Source organism: Apteryx mantelli, chromosome 7 (assembly GCF_036417845.1).
Source record: "Apteryx mantelli isolate bAptMan1 chromosome 7, bAptMan1.hap1, whole genome shotgun sequence".
NCBI classification, from domain to species: Eukaryota; Metazoa; Chordata; class Aves; order Apterygiformes; family Apterygidae; genus Apteryx; species Apteryx mantelli.
Window position 1 is genome coordinate 26132892 of NC_089984.1, and position 27212 is coordinate 26160103.

A 27212-nucleotide genomic window follows, 5' to 3' on the forward strand; every position below is an offset into this window, starting at 1 on the left:
CATATAGACAATCCCTAAGGTATTTGAAGTGATCAGATATTAGAAAGATGACAGATCCAGGAGAAGACCAACAGGAAATAAGTAATGAATCGTACATACTTATCACATAGTGCTATGTAAATAACAATGACTGCAGCAATAATAAAGTATAGTGCCTACTCCTTTCTGAAATCCCAAACCAAGTCAGCCCATGAACAGGAGCTCTTGTATAAATATTTGACATACTATACAAAGGAACACCCTAACAACAATGGCTTAGGCATTAATTATTGGATGCAGATAGGAATATTTCTACAAAAAAAAAGAAAAAGAAAATTTGTCTACTTTTGTAATAAGACTCTTAAGCTTTACAACAATTTTACTTTAGTACAGCTAGTTATGAGATAGTGCATTGCAAAGAAAAATTTTGAGAACACAAAAATCTTTTTATCTGTTAATTTCTCACGAGTACCTAAAGTACAGAATATGATATAGTATTGTGTTTTTTTCAATACTCCCTATACTTAAGGTGGATAGGGTTCAAACATTAAATCTTTATTACCTTTAAGCATTGTTCTTCCAGTTGATCCTCCAAAGATACTTAGAAGACCACTTCTTGCTCCTAATGATGTCGTCGCTTCTAGTAAAGCACCAGTTATATAGTTAGAGAGTGCAGTCCTCTGTAAAGTGGCACGATATTGACAGTAAGCACCTGTTACACATGGTTTTACACAAAAACCAACACCTTTGCATACACAGTCTGCATCTAAAGTTGGGAGCTTTCTCAGAAGATGAGGAAAATATTCAAAAATATCTTCTGCTCCTTCTTCTTCTCCCACTGTACTGAAGATCTGTGAAGAATACAAAAACATGAAGTGTTAGTTCATTTGCTTTATACACTGAACATCAAAACTAGCATGACTTGTTGTAAAGTTCAGCAGCCTCTGCAAGAGAGCACTGTGCTAGAACACTGCATTTATGTATTAAGCCTGAAAATTCTAAGAATCCAAAACTGATCTGTAAAGATTTTGCATGAGGCTCCCAGACTGGCTCTTTAAATAAGACTGCATTCTAGCTTTAAAACTATAGTTAAAAGCATTCTAATGGAAAACAGTTTTTTAAGGATCACCATAATATAAAGATGTGCCACAACAATAAATCTGGTCAACATTTAAAATGTAGAATATACATGAAATTATTTATAAGACTATACAATATTTTGTACTCTCAGTAAAATCTTACAGACCTTAGTAGCAGAAACACATGTCCATTCAAGCATCGTGCTTTTTCTTGCTGAGTGGGGAGGGTTTTTGTGAACAGAAGTGGTTTTAATCACTGTGAACAACCTTTCAGAACGTTCTGGTGTCACGTTCATTGCATTACTTCCAGCCTACGCACAGGTCCTCTATCTAATATTGGTTTAGTACTCTTTTTCCAATATTTGTGCTCACACACTAATGAACTTCAGGCTGTGGCTTAGCAGCTAAGTAATGTTTGCTTATTTAAAAGAGCCTAATGATCAAAGCAAGAATCTGGAATAAATCTTTTCATTTATTATACAAGGAAAGACTTGATTCTTTGCATTCTTGTAGGCTGACTTACTGATTAACCTCAATAATTTGTTTCAATGATCTGTATTCTGTAATTAAACAGTGTAAACTACCAAACTAAAAATTAAGACAGGAAAAGATGATTTTAACAGTCACCAGCATAGCTGCTGAGACAATTTTCATGCGGTTTTCCCCCAAATGCTCAGTCATACATATAACTGCCATTCTATCAGTTAAATCAGTACCTTCACATAAGTCAATAAAGCGATTTTATCTGAAATAGGTATTTTAAAACTCAGTATTTATTAAATGTCACAAAAAACAGATGTTAATGTAGGAAATAAAAATATACAAATTTTGCTCTCACCAGTCCCTAGACGTGGGCAAGAAACAAGCTTTATGAAACAAGAAACAAGTTTTTGTGATGAACGGCGTGCTTCTTGTTGCTGAACAAAACGCAGCTATCCCTTGACACGGCAGAAAGCGCACCCAGAAACTGTCTGCACAGTCACACGTGGGCACCTGCACTCTCACCGTAGGCCAGGCACAAGTCCAGTCACATAACCAAAGAGGCGAGCAGCTCCCAGTCCCGTGGTGCTGCGCTTCTGCCGCGTGCCTTGCATTGACCCTGTCGTGTAACCGAGGAGGGTCCAAACGTGCTACTCCCACGCGGTGCCTGGCCCGCTATCAACAGGACTTGTGAACAACAGCGTAATTCTTTCACTCAGGTAAAGACACTGAAAATAGCGGAAGCAACTGCTCAAAATTTTTCAAATTCTAATTAATATTTTGGAGTTTACTTTTTGCCATAACACAAGAAATTAAATATCATGCAGCATTTATTAAAAAATGTATTTCTTATCTTAGCTTTGTTAACTTTGTATTAATAATTTATTGGGGTGACCAGTCAACTTTTATTTAAAATATAATAATGTATTAAATGGTAATGTAATCCAATGATTTCAAAAGAACACTGATGTATTTATTAAAATAGAATTTAATAAAAAAGAAACTTTTCTTTGCATTGTGACTATGACTTGTAGAACTCAATTCTGTTAGAAATATATCCTCCGTGATTCATTACTCAATGCAGTGCTGAGGTATCTTATCATTTCTTTTTTCTGCAGGTTTTCAAAAATTTATTTTGTATCTCAGTTGTTTGTTGTTTTTTTTTTTCCTAACAGGCTTCTTGAAATATTAAGCTTTCACTTGAGCCTCCTTACCTGCCTTTTTTTTTTTTTTTTTTTTTTTTTGGTATACAACTATTTTGTGGATTCTTAATCTCTCAGTAAGAACATTGCTCATCTTCACCTTCATTCAGAAGAAAAATACACTCTTAGAGTGTGCATTATCAGCAGAGGCCACATGCAGATCATAGCCCATCTACCTTGTAACTAGAAAAGAGTCTGCAGGGCACAGTGGGATGAGCATATGATACACCTTTCCAAAAGGTGTACTGTAAAATAGTGAACCTGTCTCATACATAGATTATGAGTATGTCACACATAGCAGACATAATTAGTCATTTTAGCATGTTAAAAAAAATATTTAGTTAGTGAAAATAATTTAACTTCTCAAAACTGCAGTTACCTTCCAAAATATTTTTAAAATTGGGTTCTGCAACTTATAAAGGCATGTTCTGCTGCCTACACGGAATTAAAATTTCTTTCAGCCGCCAAAGCAAAGAAACCATTTGTTGACAGAAATAGGCGACAGTGTTTTGCTGGAAAGATTATATATAGAATAATGGTGTTAATCTCTATTGTATAAAGACTTCAGGGCACTAGCTGTCTCCAAAGACTCTACGCTTCATATAACATTTTCAAATACTGTCTGTTTTGATGTGTTAAAGCTCTGAATGTGTTACTTCTTCTGCACACAGATGAAGTTACAAAAAAAAATACAGACTCATAATGCATATACTTATAAGCCACTGAAAAAAACTGAAACCATCAGGATAGGAGCATATCCATCAGGTAACTGATACGGAAAATCACCTTTCAGTGAGATTGCACCAGACAATAGGAAAGATTAATTCTGCCCGGGAGATGAAAAGGTTGATTCCAGATGAGGGCTCACAGTTCATCCTGACAGATGTAGTTACATCGATCTAGATCTCCACCAAAGCATGATTGCTGTAATTAAAAAGGTGAACCAAAAAGAGTAAAATGCAGCATTAACCAGACAGCCAACCTGGCAGATAACAATGATACACACAGGTGTATCGCTCCTGATTCACTCTTGCCTTTCATATCAAATTAAAGATTTCAAAGCCATCGGCAGTCCGGTGCTGAGGTATCTCGCATACCACACACCCACCAGGCAGGAATCCTCAAGAAAACAGTGGGGAGTATGTGCATCAAAAGGTGCTGAAATACCTCAAATTTCTTTTTAGATAGTCAGTGCAGCAGTACCTGCTGATCTGATTACAGCGAGGAACCTCCGGGGAGCTTTCTTATCTATACCACTGTAATGGGCATACATGTAAATGGTAAAATTATGTGCAACTACAAGATCAAAAGATTTACTTTAGAAAATAAAAAACATACATTCTAATATACTTTTTTCTTTTTTTACATGATACTTGAAAATAAGAAATGAGCTAAAACAGGTAACTTCATGTACTAATATAGCAGTTAAATGAGTATCCTCTGGCTTTAAGACATTTTTACTTTCTTCTGCTTTTTAAAGTCTAAGAAGAGTTGTTGGCGGTAAGTAAAGAGAATATAAAAATTACTTCTAACAGAAAGTTTTCCAGGAGACTGCAGAAGAAAAACACACTTTCCAACTCAAAAATGAAAATTAACATTGAAATAAAAAATAAATTCAGGCAGAATTCCATCCTTATAGCCTTACAAACAAGTCTGTATTTGGGAAATAAATGGAAACAAAATATATCTTTCAGCTGTTCTGTATAATGTATCTAATAAATCATAAAAACTTTAAAATATTCAATTTTGCTTCTAATAATTTTAAATGGTATCTGCAAGTTAACTTATTGATAACCTTCAGGCAATAAAACTTCTTTACAGTGACAACAGAAATATGTTGTTAAGATATTTGTTAAAAATAACTGTAAGAACAATTCAGTCAAGCTGGTCTTGAAATTACTTAGAATTTTTCTCTTTTAACTTGTTTTTCTAATTAATCATCTCTACAATTACAAGTTGTATTATGTCCTTTTTTCCAGACATGCTACTGTAGGTTTACTACGTAAAAGCAGCAGAAACCTAAATATTGTGGCCATTCTTATCATTACAGTGTATGACTGATATTCATCCCAAATGAAGCTGGAGTTCACAAGTGCCAATGTACCAGAAATACTGGATACAGAAGTTCACAAAAATACTTTTTCTGATTTCTTACTTAAACTTACATGCTTTTCTTTCTGTTTATTATAGTGTTTTAGCTGTTTCTCTTTTCATATTTTTTTCTGCTTCAGGTATTTAGCTTAGAACCTCAGGGCATGTCATCATTTTGCCAAACATCTACAAGCTGCTCATCGCATATGAACTCCAGAAAATGGACTTAAGAACAGATCAAAGATTCCCTTGAGTTAGTATACAGGCTTAATTTCTCTAACTTTATTATAATAATAAAGAATATGTGTACTCAAAAAGTTTGAAGCAAAGATCAGCCGTGCAAAAGTATGTTTATTACTACTATGCTATAAAAATAATAGAAAATAAGTCATAAAGGGACCTCAACAAATAAATGCATCATTTCTGACAGGTACCTGTCCAAACTGTTTTTAAAAAGCCTCCTCTGATATATCCTGAAGGCTCAAAATGAAACATTGAAATATAAGAGGTATATACATGCTCAATTTGTACTACACATTCCAGTCTGAATTCTTGTTTGCCTACCAACAAATTAATCTTGAAATCACTACCTACAGAACGTTTCTGTTACAGAGTGCTGTATACAGCACTTGTGCAGCATTCCTGCTACACAACACCTTGATTTGTTAGATATTTTTAAAGCAATTTTAAATGCCTGTAAACTAGAATGGTAGATTATCCAGTAATAACTCTCTGGATAGTATGTCTGGAAGACCACTTAAGTGTTTCCTTTGAGAGCACAAGTTTTATAGAACATAAGAACCTAGTCACAATTAATAGTATCACAGGAAACGCTGATTTGGGATTTAAATTCAGATCATGCCAACTTGTATAGAACTCTAAGACAATACAGAATAATTATTGACCTTGTTTTTCATCTAGCTCATACTTTCAAAAAAGTATTTTCTGCTGTGCATAAATAGAAATGAATACCATTATTTTATATAGCTAATTCTCTACTTTCCATTTGCAATTATCTAGTCTGAACAAAAGCTATAGGTACAAAGACACTTGGCTGGCACCGTACAGGCCTGCTCGTCTAAAAAATGGAAGTTACCCACTTCTCAGCACTGTGCTTGGCAGAGAACCCAGTTCTGAGAAGGCTTTCTTGCTTGTACCTGCTTATTGCTGACAGCACCATACAGCCTAGTTGTATTGTTTCCCTCACCAGCTTCCTCTGTGTGTTCTCACACAGGTATCAGGTATCTCTGCAGAGAAATTCACTATCAAAAAAAAATTCAGTTAGGAAGATATCCCGCAAAATCAAATTCTGTACAGATGGATGCTTGTAATGGCAAAGGAAAGAAACTTTTTAAATAAAACTTTCAAAGCTGCAGCAAAAATGGATGTATCAATTTTTCTATTGTTCCCGTTAAACTAACTGAAAAGTCTGAAAAATATTTTTAATTTGTAACAAAATGTAAAGACACACCTAAAAGCAAATATTTAATATTCAACAGCAAATTAACAAACAGCTGCATACAACTTCATTATAACTGAAATTTCTTCTACAAAATGGCCAACCTTCTGTAAAATTGCAAATATTTGCAAGCATTAGTTTTTTAAATGAACAAATTGAAAATTTTATCATATTTTGGACAATCTTACACACTCTGTCATCAGCTAGTTGGTTTCAGAGTTAAGATATGAATTCTAGAGATCCAAGATAAAAACAAATCTTTGACAAGATTTCCAACAACAAAATTACCGTTATAAAATTAAAAAAAATAATAATAATAGCAAGAGACACTGGAGGTGACCAGGTATTGGGTTCAAACGTGCATCACTGCAAATATTCTGCACTACAAAAGAGCAATGATTGACCAGCCCTACATGACTTTCATAGGAAAAAAAAAGAAAAATAGAGGTACCATTCAGTATCCATACTTCTCTGGTTTACAGGAAGAAGGAAATCTTTAACTAATGGACTTTCTAAAACATGACCCTATTGCAACTATTTTTGATTAAATGATTCACGATAAGAACAGAAATACATTAAACACTCTAAATTCTGTTATGTCCAGTATGTCTAGTATACTACATTATTCTAGTACACTATTATTACTAATTATTTTTCCCTATCATGTACTTATGTCCTCAAGAAGCCATGCTAGAGCCCCACATCTCAAACCTTTATGCGGGCTGTTCAGAGCTAAAGGAGGATACTGAGTTTGACAGAGATAATGCTGTGAACAGCAAAAGGTCTCTGCTCTATCGCAATTGTTTCTGAGCTCTGTTCACTGGCATGTCTTGTTTGCATTAGTGATGAAATAGGTGAGGGCTTCCGAAATCCTTCTGAAAAATTGAACTCATCTGAGTTTTTTTGTAAGTATTTTCAGTGCTTGGAGTACAAAAGTTAAGACATCTAGACTGTTTAAACATAATTGTCTTGGTGGCACTCAGCTGTCCATGGCTCACGACCAAAAGAGCACATAGCAAAAAATTTGATTGGCTATTGCAGTAAGTGTCTTACCAAACTCGAATATTTTACGAGGCTTCTGTAAGGCAAGGGATAAAAGCTGTGGTCAATTAAATTCCATTCCTAACTCACCGTTCAAGAGGAACTGGATGATGACAAAGAGTCATCTACAACCTTTAGTAAACTATACTGCAACTCAAATTTGCATGAGATTCACTTTTAATCTCTTTTGATATACAGAAGCTTTTATTATACAGAACGCTGTTAAAGTTGAAACCCCTCCACAATTCATGCATAAAGTGAGTTAATTCTGGAAACCCAAACCCTGCCTCCAAAAGAAATCGGACTGAGAAAATTTACGACATAAGCAATAGGCAATCTTGTCTGGTTGTTTGTAGAGATCATTATAAATTCAGCAAGTTTGTCCAAACAGAGTCTACTCCATAAAATTATCGTATTTTAATACCAACATACTATGCCTGCCAAGTGTGCAATAAAATTACAAAGAGAAGAATCTGGCAAAAAGTGTTTTTGTAGCAAAATTTTATGCAAGTTTTCTCAGGGGGCAGAGACTCTAGTTCCACACTTAACTGTAACATTTGAGTATTAGATGGTGTGTTGCAGCTGTCTTCACAAGCCCAGCTGTTTGCAACAGAATCTTGTTTTCACAGAATAGAGACTTCTTCCTTACAAAACACTACGTATTGTATATGGGTACCCCAAGCTTCTTTAATTTCTTGCTTGGCATGACACCCTATTGCAGGGTTTCTCCCTAGGTATACTGTGGCAAATACTGAAAAAGCTAGCTGGAAGCAATTGCGGTTCTGCGAATTGGGGTCAAGCTCACAAATTCCCATGAATGCTCTCCCAGCATCTCATGATCCATCTTTTTTTGGCTAACAGGCAACATTTTTAAACTATTAACAACCATCCTAGATTAAAAAAAAAAAATTGTTCCATATCATGATGCTGTTCTTCATACCCAACAGTTTTTGTAGAGCTATTTGAATTTCACCCTTCAGTTTTGGCTGTGCCAGCCGAAAACTGCCCTGCAAAGCCAAACAGATAGTAATTTCAGCAATGGCACTTGCCACCTAGTCTGTCTGCAGCTTTACCAATAAGAGAACTGCCATCTCCTGAAGGAACCTTTGCTGAAACACGGCCATTCGGTGCAGCGATGCATCTCTCTTCAATAAACTGCAATAAAGGACTGTTTTTGCATAGTGCGACATGCCCAGCATCTGCTACAGCATGTCAGGATGACAAAGAATAACCTTTGGAGACCTGGATGGAGGTAATCTCAGAGCCACAGTAACAGCTCATTAGCCACAAAGTTAAAGCTATGAACACGCGCATATGCAGTGAAGTAAAAGCAACTGTGCAAAGATTGTTCAGAATATCAGGGGTTAACAGTGCCCTCTACATTTTAATTTGCTCATATCTTACTATCTCTAAGCATTTTCACATGGTGCTTAAACAGAATATCTTAACTGCTGAGATGCTAATTTTTGTAATGGAAAAATGCCTTAAAATATCTCCGGACTGCTGAAATGCTATTTTGTACTTGAAAAAATGCCTAGGAAATAAGAGGGTACAGTGCAATAGTATAATTTGAAATGTACTTCATAACATACTAGGAGTGGTGTTGTCACATCTGGGAGGTAAAAAAAACCTTGTTCAAAATGTCAGATACACACACTAATCAATACAGCTACAACTTTGCACAATTCTGACAAATGCATTATTTATTACAGGGTGGCTCAGGCGTTTTCAGGATGGTGTGTCCGTAGGTGTTTTTTGCATTTACTCTGGAGCACTATAAAGAAGAAAACCAAGTACCACCCTGAGAATGCCAGAGACATGCTGTTTACTGCAGCAACAGACCAGTGTGGAAGCGCCACAAAAGATAAAAGGGAAGATTTCTGAGTAGATAGCTGAGGTAGAAAGAACTTGAATATGACTGCACTGATGATGCTTTGAATTGATCCCAATGTAGTCACCAGAATGAGTATGTAAAAGAGGAAAGAAAGGAAGTTTAGTAAAATTTGTGAGTTGTGACAAAAGACTTTTTCAATGCTTTTCACAAAACTACGGATTTCAAAAAAGATCTCTGTTGGCATCATTTGCAATTGCAGGCAGCGTGAAAAACGAGCTTGCCGTGTGTTGGGGCCTCCCACTGACAAAGCTGGGCCAAAGAAAAACCCACCACAGACAATGCCAAGATACAGTCTAGGATAGATATACTATCACTTTTTTCTTACAACAGGAATAAATCTCCTGAGTTGAAAGGAAGTTACCTTCCCCAGGGCATGGTGTGTTCTTCTGGCAGATGAGGTGTCTATAGAAGTGTCTCAGTCTCCTTACACATCTAAAGGAAAGAATACATCACAGGAGAGCAATAATGGTTTTCAGGCACCTCTTCATCATTAGAATCAATGCTGGCTCCAGAATACTCAGAAGCTACGTGGTCTCAGCATGAGCCACAAATTCTACTTCACTTGTGGCATGTGGCAAAATTCTGCTATTGTAATAATGACAAGTGTTACAGGCACTGTTGGAGGCCCACGTTTGCCTTTGTTTTCCTGTACATGGGCTTTACGTTTTGACAATCTATATCAAATACTGCAGTGACCTGTCCCCTTTGGTCATGCTTCTAGCATTTGTCTTGCCAACATTCTTGTTGCAACATTTGCTCTCAAAGGCTTTTCAAACGTTCTCTCTCATCAATAATTAAGAAGATCTAGGGTCTCTGTAGAGCGCCAGGACAGAGCACAAGACAGTGCGCCATGTTACACAGCAATAATGCTCACTTATTCAACAGCAATTTCTGCTGTGTTTCAATTTTTACACAGTATATTGTAACTGGACAAAGAGGACAGAGCAGTAGAGGACTTGCAGGGAAACAGATTAGTTCATCCCAGTAAGACAGAAAGCGGTATGGATGGCAGCTGGAATATTGCCAAAACAGGGAGAAAGCACAGATGTGCCCAAACATTAATATTCATTAACTGATGCTCTGTGAACTTTCTACAGCTTCAATTGCAATTACAGAATGTGCATTACCTCATCAGCCAATATTTATTATGAATTGCATCCTGTTAAGCATGAGATCATTTCAAGGAGCAGAAACTGAATTTAATGAGGATCAAACTGTCTTGCAGAGGCAAACTTTAAATGTAACTCAACATTTTTGAGAAATGATATCAGCCATCCCCATTCAGTTCTGGTACATCACCAATGTCTTTAGTAGGGAAAACTTTTCACTCCTGATCTAAAGGAAATCATGATACAGTTTTAAAAGACAGAAAAAGTACGTCTCTCCCAAATGAATTTGAGAGTTGAATTTACTCATGACCAGGATTCATAACAGCCAGCCCCAAACTTGTAACAAGTCATCAGTTTCACTTTTGATAGAACTTGGTTGGTATTATTTACTACCTTCCTATTTCTGTCAGACACTACTACTTATTGTTTAAAAACCCCCTATAGAAGGAAGGATGGACTTCTTAGATGACCTCCTTAACAGCAAGAGGAATAAATGTTAACAGTAAATAATCATGTCGTGGGCAGCTGTTAGGTCGTAAAGTAATTAAATTCTAAAGATCTTCAAGAAATAATCATGATTTCAGTAGTTTTCCTTGTGATATATTAAAAAGGACAAAGTAAAGTAATACAAAGACTTTACAAATTAACTTCACTGGTTTGGAAGTTAGAAAAAACAGTTTGATATAAATGGGGCACAGAATTATCAAAGCATCTCCACTCTCAAAGTCCCACTTTTATGAAGATTTGTCCATCCTTATGCAGAAGGAATTGTAAAATAATGCTTGTCACTTCTCATGACAGGTAATACGCATTAGACCCAAATAACTACTACGAAGAATCAGCTTCAGATATCAAACAGAGGCTGACAAAAGATGCATCAACTAACTGGCATTTGAAAAGTTGTTCATAAGTATTTAAAACTTCTACTTGAACTAGGAGAAAGTGAAAGGATGACACTAAAGAAAAAAAAAACATAGGAGCTCTTCACATCACTTTTCATCAACATGAAAAAATGTCATGTCAAAGACTTACAAAATTGTGAAAGTAGCCAAAATTTCTGGAATCTGATCCAGATAAGGTACCAAAAAGATCAATTTCTGGTCAGCCTTTCCTATTTCTGTTTTTGTTGACACAAAAGTATACATGAAAATATACACTTTCTTAATAGTTATGAAGTATTTGATTACTAAGTTTTCTTTCTAACTTTTCCTTCAGTCTAAACCGTAATTTTTATATTTTTTTCCTACTTCTCAACTTAGTTCTCTGGGCTAATTTCTGTTAACTGTTTGCTCTTGTCAGTTCTTGCAGCCGCTATTCTTTTCATTTTCGAAATGAGTGCTTATTTATTTGCTCAAAATTTTTATCAACAGATTGCTCTTACAAACAATATGCTGTCTTAGAAGCTAATTAAATTAAATACATTGTATTTAAACTGTGCTATTTCAACCTTACTCTAAAAATAACTCCAGACTAATGTTCTTCATATATTCTTTGCTGAGAAGCTGATCGTTTCACTAGATTGATGTGGTCCACTTTTTGAACAGCTGATCATGTGGACCGGAATTTCTTGAGTTATCAGTTTTCAAAACTGTCTACTGAGTTTTTAACAAAAAATGTATAAACACTGCACATATTTTGTTCTAAAATCATACTACACTTGTTCATATTTAATGACTTTCGATACCTCTTACTGATTATCTTGCAAGTGAATACAGTAAAACAAAGATATTCTGTTCATTTAAAATTTTTCAGATATGCTATAAAAAGTATTTAAAGCAAGAAAGAGACTAGCAGATTGACTTTTCCAAAGAAGAACAGGTGTTTTACTGTAACTAAGTACAATATCTAAAATAGACAGTAATTAGGATTAAAACTCCATGTCAGAAAGGTGACTGACATCATTCATAATTAAACTACTTAGATGCCAGAATATTACATGTGCCATGATTGAATAATTTCAACTCAAGAAAGATGCAATTCTACACAGTAAATTCCACCCTTCATTCTCTGCATTTGGAACTGCAAACTATAATGTGGTACCACTATTAAAATGAGATCTTAGAACTTTTCCAGTGCAACTAATAAATAATAAGAAATACTAATAGAAACCACAAAAATCTGTGTTCAGTACATATATAAGTGCTTACTTTCTTCACAGGTCAACATAAATTAGTTATAATAATTAGGTCAACAAAGTTTCCAAACAAGTATAATGTTCATCTTTTTCATTTCCCAAACCCTGAGTGTGAGATAGGTGCATTCAAGACAGATGAAGGCCAAGCCTTTCCTCAGAGAAATCTGTCGCCTTGCCAATCAAGGGAGTTAAACAGCCTACTTTCTCTGCTTCTTTTCATTCATTTCAACTATTATCCTACATGTGTAGCGCTAGTGAGTCTAGCTTTCCTTTAAAATTAAAAAACAGCACGAGATAGAAATCTGTATGTGTTTTCACATTACTAAAAGTAATTCTCCCATTTGAGGAAAGGCCTCCACAGAACTTATACATTTAAAAATAATTGCACACACAGACGTGCACTGCTTGCTTAAACAATTTTGAAGGACAAACTTAGTTCCATGTTTCTGAACTATAAATTGACAGTAAGTTTGAGGAACAAATGACAGAATAGGAAAAAATTAAAACATCTCTTGTCAACAAGAGCTTCTTATAAAGGAAGAAACAAACAGAAAACCGAAAGGATGGCCGCTGAGGACCAGGCTCCCAAGCTCTATTCCCCAATCTGAACGCTCACGACTTCAACATTCCTGGCCCAGCCTAAGGAAGGTGCCCTGCCCTCCTTGGGGCCTCCCCCCCCCCCCCATTTTAATGGTTTTAACGTTCTGTTTTTCTTCTTCTTTCTAAAATCTTATCTATTTAGCTACAACTATTTCTGCAGAACTCTGGCTTTACCACTTCTTTGCAAAAATATGATTACATTATGCATACTTATACAGTTGATTCGGAAAGCACACAGACTTAGATTTTTGTCTTTTTGGCATTAAAAGTCAAAAAACAATTAAGGGTAGGGTTTAAAGTTCACAGAATTGAATTATTCTGATTTTACACTGTGCGCCGTTGCATCCTTGTTACTAAAGGAATTGCCTACAATTTCTTATGAAAGGCCTCAAGCTCAAAGCAAATATGAGAAATATCTTACACAAACTTTATTAAGGGCCCATGAATGGATATGCCAGCTAGTAAAAAACAATCAAAATTCTTGGGAAGATCTCCAGTTCCTCAATGTTTTGGTCCTTGATATTCAAAAATTGTAATACTTCAAATGTTAATACTGCAATTACTAGAAAGATACATATGTGTGTGTGTGTGTGTGTGTGTATCACTTTCTCTTATATTTTAATAACTAACACTGAAATGATTATAATGTTAAGTAAAAGCAAATGTAATAAAACTGTCTTTATATTTATACTGTCACTATTATTATTTAAATCAAAGGAACACCCATATTGGGATTTTATTGTACTATACACTGTGGACATACGCTGAAAGGTAGATCTTCCCAAAGGTGGATTCTAAAATCTATCAGAAACATAATATTATGTATATGTGAAGTGCCACATAACCTAGATGTATCTCTAAATATTTTCATTTATGACAAATTATAATCAATATTGGTGTAAAGGCCAGTTGGTATATTACTACATCCGTAAAACTCCTGCATCCTGCCCATAGCTAATAACAGAACAACTTGGGAGCATTTTCCTTAGCACAGGAAATCTAGTTCTCATTTTCTAATTTTGTAGACACTGAATCCATGCCTATTTGTTTGCTTGTACTTCAGCTGTTGGGTTCTTAGGGTCACATGAATAATTATAAGATTATTTTGGATAGTACTTAGGGGCCAGGAAATTCTCAGAGTTTTCATGACTGAACTGTTTAATAGACTTTTAGGTCAGGCTACAGAACATGATTTCATGAAACAAAATAACTTTGTTCTATAAAGAGGCATTTTCCACTCTAAGTTTTTTTTTAATTACCTAGAAATAGAAAAGGCACCATTCCTTGCCCAAAGTAACAACAGAATATTCATAATCTGAGCTTAATTTTAAAATGACATGTTTAATCTTGATTTACCAATAAAAAGTAACTGTGAGTTTTCATTAATCACTGTCCTTCATACCCAACAGTTTTTGTTCATGATGAACACTTACTAACAATCCTAAAAAAATCTTGCAAATTTTTAGGAGAAATTTTTTGGCTAAAAAGTAAGCAATTGCAATAAACCAGCACGGTAGAGCGAAGCGATTTTACTCACGTTCATATCTTGAATCAAGTGCGTAGTACCTTCAACCCTAGTCACTGTCCCTCGCCATTAATCTCCGAGGAAGGTTGTTTTCTATCTATAGGAAGCGTCTCAAGTACTGGAGAGTTTCAGTTGAGAGACAGCAGCTGGGAACAGGTAAACCAGTGACCTAAAGAAAGAATCTCCTTTTCTTGTTTTCAATTGCCGTGTTCAAATGTTGCCTTACACTTAACAACTGTCCTGCAGAACACAGTATGCTGAATTTTCACATATTTTTATGTTGTGACCCATAACTTTGATGGTGGATAGGTAATATACACTAATTGCCATATTCCTATTAAGACAACGGCATACTAGAATAAAACTGTACTAACAGAAATACTTATTACTAGAAGAGCTTTGAATGCCTTCATCCAAATCTGCTAAAAGAATGAAATGATGGTAAACACTACCACATTAGGTTAAAACTGATTGGTTTATTTTGTCCTGTCTCCAAACAGAGCCTGGAAGCCAATTCCAAGATCAAAACCAGGGAAGATGATTCATTAATTGTATTTCCAGTTCAGTTCTTGCTGCCCAAAATACACAAAAGAGCTAATCTAATGTTCTGCAATATTCAAAAGTTCTAATTCCTTCATCAGAGTAAAAGGTGTTTCTAAAGTAACTGTGTGGGTCAGAAGAGAGAGGGAAAGGGAGAGGGGGAGCGGAGGGGGGGAGAGGGGGAAAGCAGGGGGAGAGCGAGGGGGAAGGGGGGAGGGAGAGATGGGGGGGGAGATGGGAGAGGGCAGAGAGGGGAGGGGCGAGGGGAATGGAGAGAGTGAGGAGGGGGAGCGGGGGAGTTAGTTCACCATGTAAATTATGATTTTTAACCACTAATAAAGCAAATGTGATTCTGAAGGACCAGAGCGTATGTTCTCCTGCCTTTCCCACTGGAGTGGAATGTCACTTGAGGCTCGATTTTTTAGAATTTAAGGCATCTGGCTTAAGACCAGAAGAACAAAAATATTTTAAATTAACTTTCCTTATTCTCTGGGGATTGTTACAGATCCAGGGACTACAGTTTAGGCATCCATGAGATTTATTTTGCTTTAGTGTTAGCTTCAACTAAACTTTGTATATATAACGGCTTCCTTAGCAAAATTCATAGCCATCCTACTCAGTGTAATCATTTTTATAAACTGCAATTATATTACAATGAATTACATGCATAAAGTGACCTATATATTAATGATTATGTTCTCAAAATGAAGGACAAAACTTAGTTTCCTATTACAAGCTTTCCTTGCATACCATCCCACCAGTTTTAAAAAAAAATGGACTTATTTATCTACAATTGCACATGCCCAATTTAGGATTTTTTAAACTTTTTTAAAAGGTTCATCCTAGTGAGAAATAGTGCCAGTGAACAGCTTTGAGAGAGCTGACGACAGATTTGTTTTGAATTAACTGCACCAAATTTTCCTGCACATAGTCAAGTATGCATGTACTTGAAGGAGGAGAATTTGTATTGGATGTTTCAATGAATTCCCAAGCAGAAGTGCTTGTTTGCCCTATAGCTTGAAATAACTTATCATCATAGAAGGACAGAAAACCTTGAAAGCACAGTATGTTTTCATGAAACTCCAGGAATAGCATATTTTACTAAAACCTCAAATACTCTAAATGACAAATACACTGTTAAGATCTTTACACAGATTTTTGATCACTGTAGCATCATTCTGAAAGTAAACAGAAATCTTTCTCTTGCTCAAATAGCACTATGATAAGAATTTGAGCCACTATCAGTGATCAAAATAGAAAAAAAATACCTTACAAAGGTTATATAGATCTAATTGATCTTTACTTTAGTACAGAATAAAGAAACAAAAGATCACTTTCAGTCCCTTAGGTTCTCAGTGGCATATCAAGGACAATCCATTCCCATGGAAAAAACTGCATGCATTTAGTAACAGAAGTCTCATCAGACCCAAGATATTTTACATACATAAAGAAACTCCACAAAAACATTACCATACTAGCATAGAAAAAGGAAACATCAATGCTGTGGTGAAAAAAAAGTGATTTCCATTAGAGAGACAAACTTCCACACTTCTAAAACCAAGTCTTTACATTCCTCCTTTTCAAAAGTTACTCTGCAAACTGTACTAATTCAGTCCTCTGAAATGAAACCTCTCTATGAAGATGTATCTGTCAAAGACCTTATGAAAACAGAAAATGAAGCAATAGTGAAAATTTAGTAAAAGAGCTGCTTTTAAAAATTTAAGGTGGAAAATGTGGAACACTAGCTCAGTATTATTAAAATAACTGATGCAAAAAAGAACACTTAGAATCAAACACAATCTCTCTCAAAATTAATAGAAAAGTAAGGAGTAAATATGGAAGCTAATACTATTCTGTAAACTGAGTTAAGGAGGTTTAGATAACCCTGTACCCTCATTATTTACTTGACAAACTTATATGACTGTAATTTAACATTTTAATCTGATATTCTTTTTTATCTCGATTGGCTGCCTGTGCTATACTTTCCTCACAGGGCATTACTCCTCTGGACTTACTAACACGCCCAGCAAAAATCCATATTCCTGTACACGCTACTTACCATTATGATCATTTAATAGCATGCTATACCTGTATATCCCACGGCCCACTTGTTTCATGACTGTGTATACACTTTACAACAGAAATTTTATCTTCCCATACATTTATACAGCACCTGGTAAAATAAGTCCCACGGCCTAATGCCACCAAACATTATCAGAGCATAAATGACTTTTAATAATAATCATAACGTATCAAGCTCCAGTTATGTAACTACCTTTTGTTATATAATTGCACAGCAGCACAAAGAAAAAAGTAGGTATTTTAACCCTTTACTGAAGACCTCAAAGCTTTACTGTAATATTCCCAACCTGTTTGATTTTAACATAAGTAAAGCTACAACACTAAACTACCTAAGCATTAGAGAGGCAAAACGCCTCCTGCTATACAAGTGAAATGAGAAAAGTTGTCGCAAAGACATAGTTTGTGTTCATTAAGAAAAATTATCACAACTTACTCTTGATAATCATCACAGGTCACAGAATAAAAAGAATATTATTACATTACTTTAACAAGCAGACACTTGGATTCCTCATTATCCAACCTACACACTAAATTTCTTGGGCCAACTCGAAAGTACCATTAATAGTTCAAATTCCTGAAATACAGCACTTTACTGGAAGACTAGCCCAGTACACTCAAACATTACACAATTTTCAAGTTTATTCAACTATTTAAAGCACAACATACAGTTGAGAAAAGGAAGAAATTCTCTCACTACGACCACTAGTGTGTACTGAGCTGCCTGTTAGTTTCAAAGGCATATGATGGGAGAGTAGGACAAAACTGTATTTTTTGTATTTATAAAAATATACACAATAATCCATTGTCATCCTGGTTGTATCTCTACTAAAATCTTTTCTATCGATTACATTGGGTGAAATGTTAGCTACATAATTTGCTTGTATTTATACTTTATTTTCAAAAAAACCCAAATACTATATATTCACTTTATGATTTCAATATACTTCACTAGTGAATGGCAAGCATCTTCTACAAATCCTCACTGTACAGGCAATATTTCTTCATCAATTTACAGTATCATACTAATGTAACAGTGAGATATTCATTGGGGGTTTTAATGCCGACATCATTAACTGTGTCTAAGTACAAGAATTTTGTTTACTGAAACAAAAAAGCATGAAAAAGCAAAGCCTATAACTATACTATATTTATAGAATTAGACCAAATACTAACCAAACAATACAAGCAGTCAGAAGTTCATCCAAGTTTTGTAACTTTAAATACTAAAATTCTGTAAGCGGCTTTACAATCAATTAACCACTGCAAGCTCGTAAATGTTCATGCAAAACTATGCACAATTTAAATAAAAGGCAAATAACATACTTTTACTAATTGTTTACATCTGCAGAATAAGTCTTGAATAAAAAAGCATGTTCCAATAAGAAACATCCTGTTTTATACACCAAGAATATATTCTTCTGCAGCACTACATTCTTCTTGCTGAACAAGAAAAGTCTTCCTGTTATTCCTGCAGTAAGAAAAGCTTTTTTATATTTTATATTATATGAACCATACCTTCTTCCCTTGTGTTTCACCATTCCTATATCCATATCATATCAACTGGTAGTAAAAATGACAGAACTGTATAGAAGTTGAAACAAGCAGACACAAGCAGAAACTGCAAGATAGCTTTCAGCAATACAAGATGACAGTCTGTTCTCGTCTACAGACTAAGAGCCTGGAGAGAAAAGAAGTGTATTGCCAAATCTTAATCCCTTCGCTGCATTTCACATGGTGCTGCCTCACCTCTGCAGCTCCTACAGCTCTACTCTTCCAACAGCCAGCTGAAATCTGTTCATTATAAAAACTCTGTATGCATTTTAGTTTACCTACAGCAAATAAAATGTGAAATATTTAATATTTAATTTTGCTGACATACTGTAGTTCACATTTGCATTATTGCAAATGAAATGATGCAATGCTAAATTTATCTGAAAATACTGCTTTATTTAGACTTATGGTATTGTAGGAAATTAAACAAATAAAACATTTTACAACATTAGCAACTAAGCAATTTCTAAAAATTGTTTATAAATACCAAGTATGTCGCTGGCATGATGTAAACTCATTGTAAGTAAAAGTAAAATAATTCTTCCCACATTAGATTTCTCATCTCTAAACTACTAATACAATTATATTTCTCCAGAAAATATACAGATTAATAGGTACAAACTTTGAGCCAAATTATATAAACACAAGAACATGATTTCTAATTACTGTCATCTTGAAACAGTTCCCAAGCATACTTCTGATGTTGCTGTACACTGCCCTGCTGTAAAATTGCAGATGTCCTTTACTATTAACCCACCATATTTCTTCACAAGGGGGCATAATTTAGAAAGAAAAGCCTGTTTCACATGCAATTTTTGTAAGTCTAACGATTACATGGGTGATTCTATGCTACTTCAAGAATATATCAGGGTCACAGAGGAACACAAAGTGCACAAAAGAGAATTCTTCCCAGTGCAGAAACTGAAATAAGCAGCTTTATGTATCCATTTTCTTACAGATTAAAGTACAGATAAAGGAGCCAACATTCAAGTACTGCAGCACAGCAGATATTCTGTGGTTTCATAACCTTACACTCCTCAGGAAGACTCCTATAAGGTGAGTTTATGAACTTCTCCAATTTCAGTACAGATTATGTCCACCCTCACTGAAGTTTAGAATATAAATGGAGTAAAGACAGTATACACCATGATGCCCTACCCATTTTGGCTCTGATTTCAGTACTGCTTCTCTCAGGAGACACTGAGCACAAACCACTAGCATCCTAATACAAATGACCTTGAAAAGGGCTTTGAAAATATATCAGGTGTGGATTTGCTAAGAAAATAGAGATATGTGTAAAGGAGCTAAATCTTTGCATTAAAAATGATGAAATAAAAGGACAGCACAAAGCAGTGCTACTCTTCTACTCTTACTTTTCTGTGCTATTCCTACTCTTCTGCAATTTTACACACAGGTTACAGTAGAGATTTCTCAAGATATACTTGCCTAGATGAATCAAAGTTAGTGTTATCTTGATGGAATGGCTGGCTGGGTAGATGAGGGGAGAGCAGTGGATGTTGTCTACCTCGACTTCAGCAAGGCTTTCGACACTGTCTCCCATAACATCCTCATAGGGAAGCTCAGGAAGTGTGGGCTAGATGAGTGGACAGTGAGGTGGATTGAGAACTGGCTGAATGGCAGAGCTCAGAGGGTTGTGGTCAGCAGCGCAGTCTAGTTGGAGGCCTGTAGCTAGCGGTGTCCCCCAGGGGTCAGTCCTGGGTCCAGTCTTGTTCAACTTCTTCATCAATGACCTGGATGAAGGGACAGAGTGCACCCTCAGCAAGTTTGCTGACGATACAAAACTGGGAGGAGTGGCTGATACACCAGAGGGCTGTGCTGCCATTCAGAGGGACCTGGACAGGCTGGAGAGGTGGGCGGAGAGGAACCTCATGAAGTTCAACAAAGGCAAGTGCAGGGTCCTGCACCTGGGGAGGAATAACCCCATGCACCAGCACAGGTTGGGGGTTGACCTGCTGGAAAGCAGCTCTGCGGAGAAGGACCTGGGAGTGCTGGTGGACACCAAGTTAAGCATGAGGCAGCAATGTGCCCTTGTGACCAAGAAGGCCAATGGTATCCTGGGCTGCATGAGGAAGAGTGTTGCCAGCAGGTCGAGGGAGGTGATCCTCCCCCTCTACTCAGCCCTGGTGAGGCCACATCTGGAGTACTGTGTCCAGTTCTGGGCTCCCCAGTACAAGAGGGATGTGGCACCACTGGAGCAAGTCCAGCGAAGGGCCACAAAGATGATTAGGGGACTGGAGCATCTCCCTTATGAGGAAAGGCTGAGAGAGCTGGGCTTGTTTAGCCTGGAGAAGAGAAGACCGAGAGGAGATCTTATTAACATGTACAAGTATCTTAAGGGAGGGTGTCAAGAGGATGGAGCCAGACTCTTTTCAGTGGTGCCCAGCAACAGGACGCGAGGCAACGGGCACAAACTGAAACACAGGCAGTTCCATCTGAACATGAGGAAAAACTTCTTCACTGTGAGGGTGACAGAGCACTGGAACAGGTTGCCCAGAGAGGTGGTGGAGTCTCCTTCTCTGGAGATATTCAAAACCCGCCTGGATGCGATTCTGTGCAACGTGCTCTAGGTGACCCTGCTTGAGCAGGGGGGTTGGACTAGATGATCTCCAGAGGTCCCTTCCAACCTCAACCATTCTGTAATTCTGTGATATAACAAAAAAGATGCAAAGATCCAAATCAAGCTATGTCTAAACTCAGAGCTACTCTTTGGCTGCTATAAAATACAGTGTACCAGAAACTGTGTTGTCAACCAGCTGTCAATCACAACATACACAACCAAGATGAGAGGAACATTTTTTAAAGACATCAGACCTTCTCTTACTATCCAAATAACGGTTGTTCTTTGGAAATTTGCATGTTCATGAACTGCTTATTTGCTTGAAGATCATCGGACAACTGCCTGGAACAGCCACTCACTCAAGTTACCAGAGTAGACCGTCTAGTCTCCTTGCAGTACAACAAAAAATACAATATAAGTTACGAAAATAAGAATACAGGATTGTGCATCAAGGCTTTTTTGATTCAAATCCAGCTCTGTCACAGACTCATTATGTGGTTTTGGACAAATTCACTATATCTCTGTCACCATTGTTTTATTTTCAAATTGAAGAAAAAATATTTATCAATCCACATGAGAGATGTGAAAATTTGTAAACATTATTGCACTTTGAAACTATAAAAACATGACATAAATGATAACTATGACTACAATCCTTACTTTTATAAGGGAAGGACTGGCCAAGAAAGGTATCTTCAGAGGAATATGACCAGAAGAGTTTCAGAGAGAAATTTAGAAAGAATTTAACATCAGACGGAATATCGAATTTCCATATTCACACTGAAGCATCAAACTTGTCACCCAATGGATGATTACAATTCAGCTCTGTAATACTAGGCCATTCCAAGTATGTGCATCAGTAGAAAAGTTCACATAATCTAAATGAGCTAAAGTCAGAAATCATCACTGATGACAACAGCAAAAATAGAATTATTAAATCAAGAACAACCAAGATGGTTGCATTTATCTATTATAATCTAAAAACACTGATCTGCAGAGACTGAACACTGACTGAAAAGCAATGATAAGTGAGAATAATGAACCATGGAATAAAAAAAGAAAGTATGATAAAGGTAATGACGATAAATGTAAAAGTAGAAAAGTCATCAAGTAGCAGAGACTATGTGCACTAAATGTGATTATTGCAAATCTTTTGAAAATATTTTTGAATAATATGACTCACCCCTCACTTTCTTTAAAATACCTTCCTTTAGTATCATTATGGAAAAAATAACACAGAAGAAAAACAATGAAAAAATATGCTACAGTTGCATGCTGGAGTGTCAGGAAAGTAAAAACCAGGCAAAACGCCCAACTGTCAGTAAAACCAGACAGCTTCCTTCAGTGTTTTATAAGAATAATTAACCAATAACAACAAATAGAGAGAAAAAGGTACATGGCAGCAAAGACCATTATGTATGATTTGTCCTATCCTATACAAAACAGACACAATGATTTTTGAAAAAAATTATTAAGTTGTAACAGTGTTTTAATATTGTATTAATAGTACTTAGTAGTGTTATTAAATATAACAAGTCATCTAGCAAATAACGTAAAGATAGTAGGAAATACCTGAGATCAGTAAAAACATAAAAACAACAGAATTCACAAAACCTTTATCAGTTGATGGAAACTGTAATACTAGTGATTTTTTATTGCCTTCTCTTTATCTAGATTTTAAGCGTATAAATTCAATTCTCATACTTATTCAATCTACAGTGTCATACAGATATTCAACCACAGGTCACAGTCATGAAAGCTTATGAAACTGGAAAGATGAGGAAAGAAATCTTCTCTCTGTATTTAATTTATTTGGTATCATATATTTGAAAAATATATATATTTGACACTAGATATGAAAAATCATATACTTGATACAGCTTTTGCTAAGGTTTACTGCCCAGTGAACAGAACTATGGGTTTCTAATGCTTTTTTTATAAATATATTTTGAATGTTCATTATTAAAGAATAAAATCTATCTTGTTTGGTGTGTTTTAACTTTAAACATAATACACAATTTATTACTTACAAAAACACATACATTACACCTAACATTCATTTGTCACAAAATTTTTAAACAAGGAAAGAATTATTACAAGATAAATCCTACAAAACTATCTGGCCTCACTAGTTCAGAAGAATTTTGGGGTCAAAAATAATCAGAATATTTTTTCCTTTCTGTATTAAACTTCTTCCAGCATTTCAAAACTTGCATAGTATGTCCATTTTCATGGTTGTGTTTGACAAGAAAGAAAAGATATTGCGTACGTTAGAGAAAACTTTAAAATATTCTTAAATATACATATTTATATTCCTAACTTTAAGTGTTTTTACTACACATCATTCCAAGAAACTTTTCTGTAGATTTGTCATTAAATACTACAAAGATTAGTGCATTATAGCCATTTTCAATACTGTTAGCTCTGGCATTATAATTGATGCTACAATACAGTTTGCTCACTGTTCCAGAACTGAAGCAAAGACAATTTCACATGCATGTTTTCATTGAACATGACTTTCTGGAAGAGTTGTATCTATCTTTCTACAGAATCCTTAATTTTACTAAAAATCATGAAATGTAAATTTATCATAGAGTAGCTATCCATGGAAAAACATTCTTTCAAGAAAATATTTTCTTTATCTCTAATCACTGATTTTCTGGTATTCCTTGACATTAAACCACCTTCTTTACTACCCAAAACTCCCTGATACCAGCTTGCAGTTTATTTCCTCAAGTGTAGCAACTCAAAGGAGATTTCCTGTCTGTTACTGTCCGGGGAAATGCATTTTGTGGAAGACAAGGCATGACTACAGGATATTCTAAAATTTGGCGCTTTTTTTTTCTTTTTTTTTTCTGTGACAATTTGTGTCTAGTAGACATATCATTTCAATGGCATCCATACTGATTAAAATCTTTTCATGGAATTCCCAAGCACGAAAAGACAGGGTAAACGCATCTCCTCCACATGCAGAAACTTCATTATATTATTGGGAAATATTGATGAGTCGATGTTGGAGCAGAAGGCAACAGGACCAGTACAATGGAAGGAGAGTTCATAGAGGAAATTATTGAGGGAGAAGGTGGTAGTCCTATTTCTTCTTTACCTAATTCATGCCCAGTGATGACTGTGTTTCTAGGCAGAAAGACAACATGTGGTAGGTGCATATACTCTGCTTTCTGTTTTCTAGCTACTGATTTACTCTGTGGAAGAACATCAGTCAAAATCTAATATCTTTGATAGGGCATATCTCAAATATCTTGAGATACCTCTCCCACAGGAAACATGTTGGATGCACTCCTAATCAAGCTGAGGTTTGCAGCACAGATTAGTTCTTCAAAGGAATCTCCTATAATTATGCATGTTTTACAAGTACACATTACAAAAACAACTATTCATCCTTAGCTGGCCTGCCAAAAGTTCACTGGAAACAAGGAGAAGTGGCTACAGATAGTTTTGTTTCTAGATCTAATACTTAGAAAATGGACATCTTACATGACAAGCCTGTTCCTTCATTTCACCAAAACCACTTTCTCCATAAAGGGTAGCCCTATTTTTACATATGAGATATTAATGAAAAGATGCCCATCTCTTCTATAAACTCTCCAGTCCCAGTGACAGCTTCTATTCCACTGTAAAGTAGGGCAACAGGAGTCCTTCTGAATTAAGCAAACTAGTGAATATAATAAAGTTAGGATAAAGCAATTTTAATCACTTTTCTTAATTACAATAGAATTTATTCAAAAATACATTCGAAGCTTGTTGGCAGGAAGTACAGACATTTAGTTCATACTGCACTGATATATTCAAGTATATGGACATTTTAAAGGACACAGCTATCTGTTAGCAAAATGGCTTTGAAAAAAGTGAAGTGACAAGAAAAACTAATAAAATAAATAAAAAGGAGTAACTTCAAAGCTAATCAACAGATTAGCAGCTGTAGAACCACATATTACAGGCTGTAAAGATCTACATTCTTTTCATGATTATTGCTCTACAATAGTTGCAATAGTGTTCTTTGAAAATTTAGCAAGGTACCTGATCAAAGGACATAATTTGAACTGAAAATTCCAAACTCCTGGAGTCCTCAATAAAACCTTCGCTCTAAGTGCCTATGACTACATCAGTACCTGAATAGTGTTAACCCTGATACCATCTAGTACAGAAACTCCTTTACTCTTTTAAGCTTCTTGAATGTGCAGCATGATCCACTATGCAAAGAAGTATTTCAAGACAGCCAATCTGTTCTTGGCAGTCCCAACAAAACAAAAGTCTAACAGATTTGTTCAAATACAATTTAAGTGCACTCCTGGCAGATAAAAAATGAAATTCTCTTTCCTCTTTGGGGACTTAGGGCTTGTGCAGAAGAACAAAACAGTATCTAAATTCCACGTATAGTTTGGTGATGCTGTCTATCAGTTGTATTGAAGATCACCATGTCCCCAAGGCCCTAAACGTATTATTTGCTACACAAACAGGCTTGTCTAACTAAATTCACAATGCCCTGAAGTGCCTCTCTGCACAAAAAAAGACTGGGAGAAGAAGGTTGACAAGTATCAGTTCTTTAAGCTTTCAGGCCTGAGCTTCTTCTAAGATCTCACCAGAAACACCAAGTATCACATGCAGGACTAGATATAAGCAAAGACATGCCTGAAGCACCCAGGAGGCAGGCACTAGTAAGATATCATTGCTCTCTTTGTCTTAGCACAGAGTTAGCAAGAAAACCAAATAATTTTCCTGTCAAATAGGCTTTCCTTGTTCTTTCAGTGCCCCAACATAGTAACCTAATGGTATGAGAAGATTTACAACAGATTCCACTCATCTGTATCCAACAATTTAACAATGTTGTTCCCTCCACCCCACACCAACAGCTTTTTTGTTATTTGTTATTATACCAATCCTCAAAAGAAAAGCTATGTTTTCTCACTAATGTCAAGGAATTTTAGGTAAACAAACCACTGCAGAATGCCTGAGGGATGACAGTTAATAGTTTATTTTGCCAGTGCATGAGCAACTGCTGGTGCAACTTGCTTTAGCAGAAGATGAAATTCTCCCCAGCTGCAGGCTTTTCTTGACAGAAAGTTGAAGGTGCTCTGACCCACACTATTATTTGGCTTTGTTCTTTTTCCAAGGAGAACAAACCATCTCTGTAGAAGACCAACTATACTGACTCTTGCTTTAAGAGTCTGTCCATTACAACATAGCTTTAATTGCAGTACTATTGGCCTGCTTTGACACCAGAAAGAGCAGAAAATTTGTGCTATAGTATGGAAGAAATGCACACATTTCCTACAAACTATTAAATACATGTCATTAGCTTTCTACTTCTCTATATGAATGGAATTGGAGGAGAGCAAAAATCTACAAGAAATGGTATTACAGTATGCAGAAGTAGCTGGGGAGGAGGAATCAAAACAACATCCAACATATCCTCTTTGGTCTGCTTGCCAAGCTTGTCCCAAAGCAGAAAAAAACAGATGCAGAACTCCGGTGTTACAAGTTCTCCTACATATATTTCATGAAATTTGCCTGTGTAAGTTTTTCCCAAAGGGCTTTAACTTCTTAGACTCTATGGAACCTGGGTCTGTACCAAGACATGCATTTACAACATGCTAAGTAGTCCAGTCCCCTCACTGAGAAAGAGAGCTATATTTTGAGCTCCAGTAACTTAAGCTTTTCATCACATATATGATTTGATCCAAACTGTCCCTGGAAAGTTTCTCCTCAGTGAAAGGAGAAAAACATTCCAATGAAAAATTATTTCCTCCAAGAACATAAATGGGAACTCTCCAACTCATAAAATTACTGGTAACAAGGAAGACAAAAATCCAGGAGGCCATTTTAGAGGAATTCATAAAAACAGACTGA

The 27212-nt window shown here is 35.8% G+C and overlaps 1 protein-coding gene across 1 annotated transcript in view; it reads right to left on the minus strand.

The window, feature by feature from the left end:
- PLCE1 (phospholipase C epsilon 1) overlaps positions 1-27212 on the minus strand; it is a 145576-nt gene that overhangs the window by 98262 nt on the left and 20102 nt on the right. The window contains exon 2 of the mRNA XM_067300059.1: positions 542-830. Coding sequence (XP_067156160.1) covers positions 542-830 — 289 coding nt within the window. The remainder of the gene's footprint in view (positions 1-541; positions 831-27212) is intronic.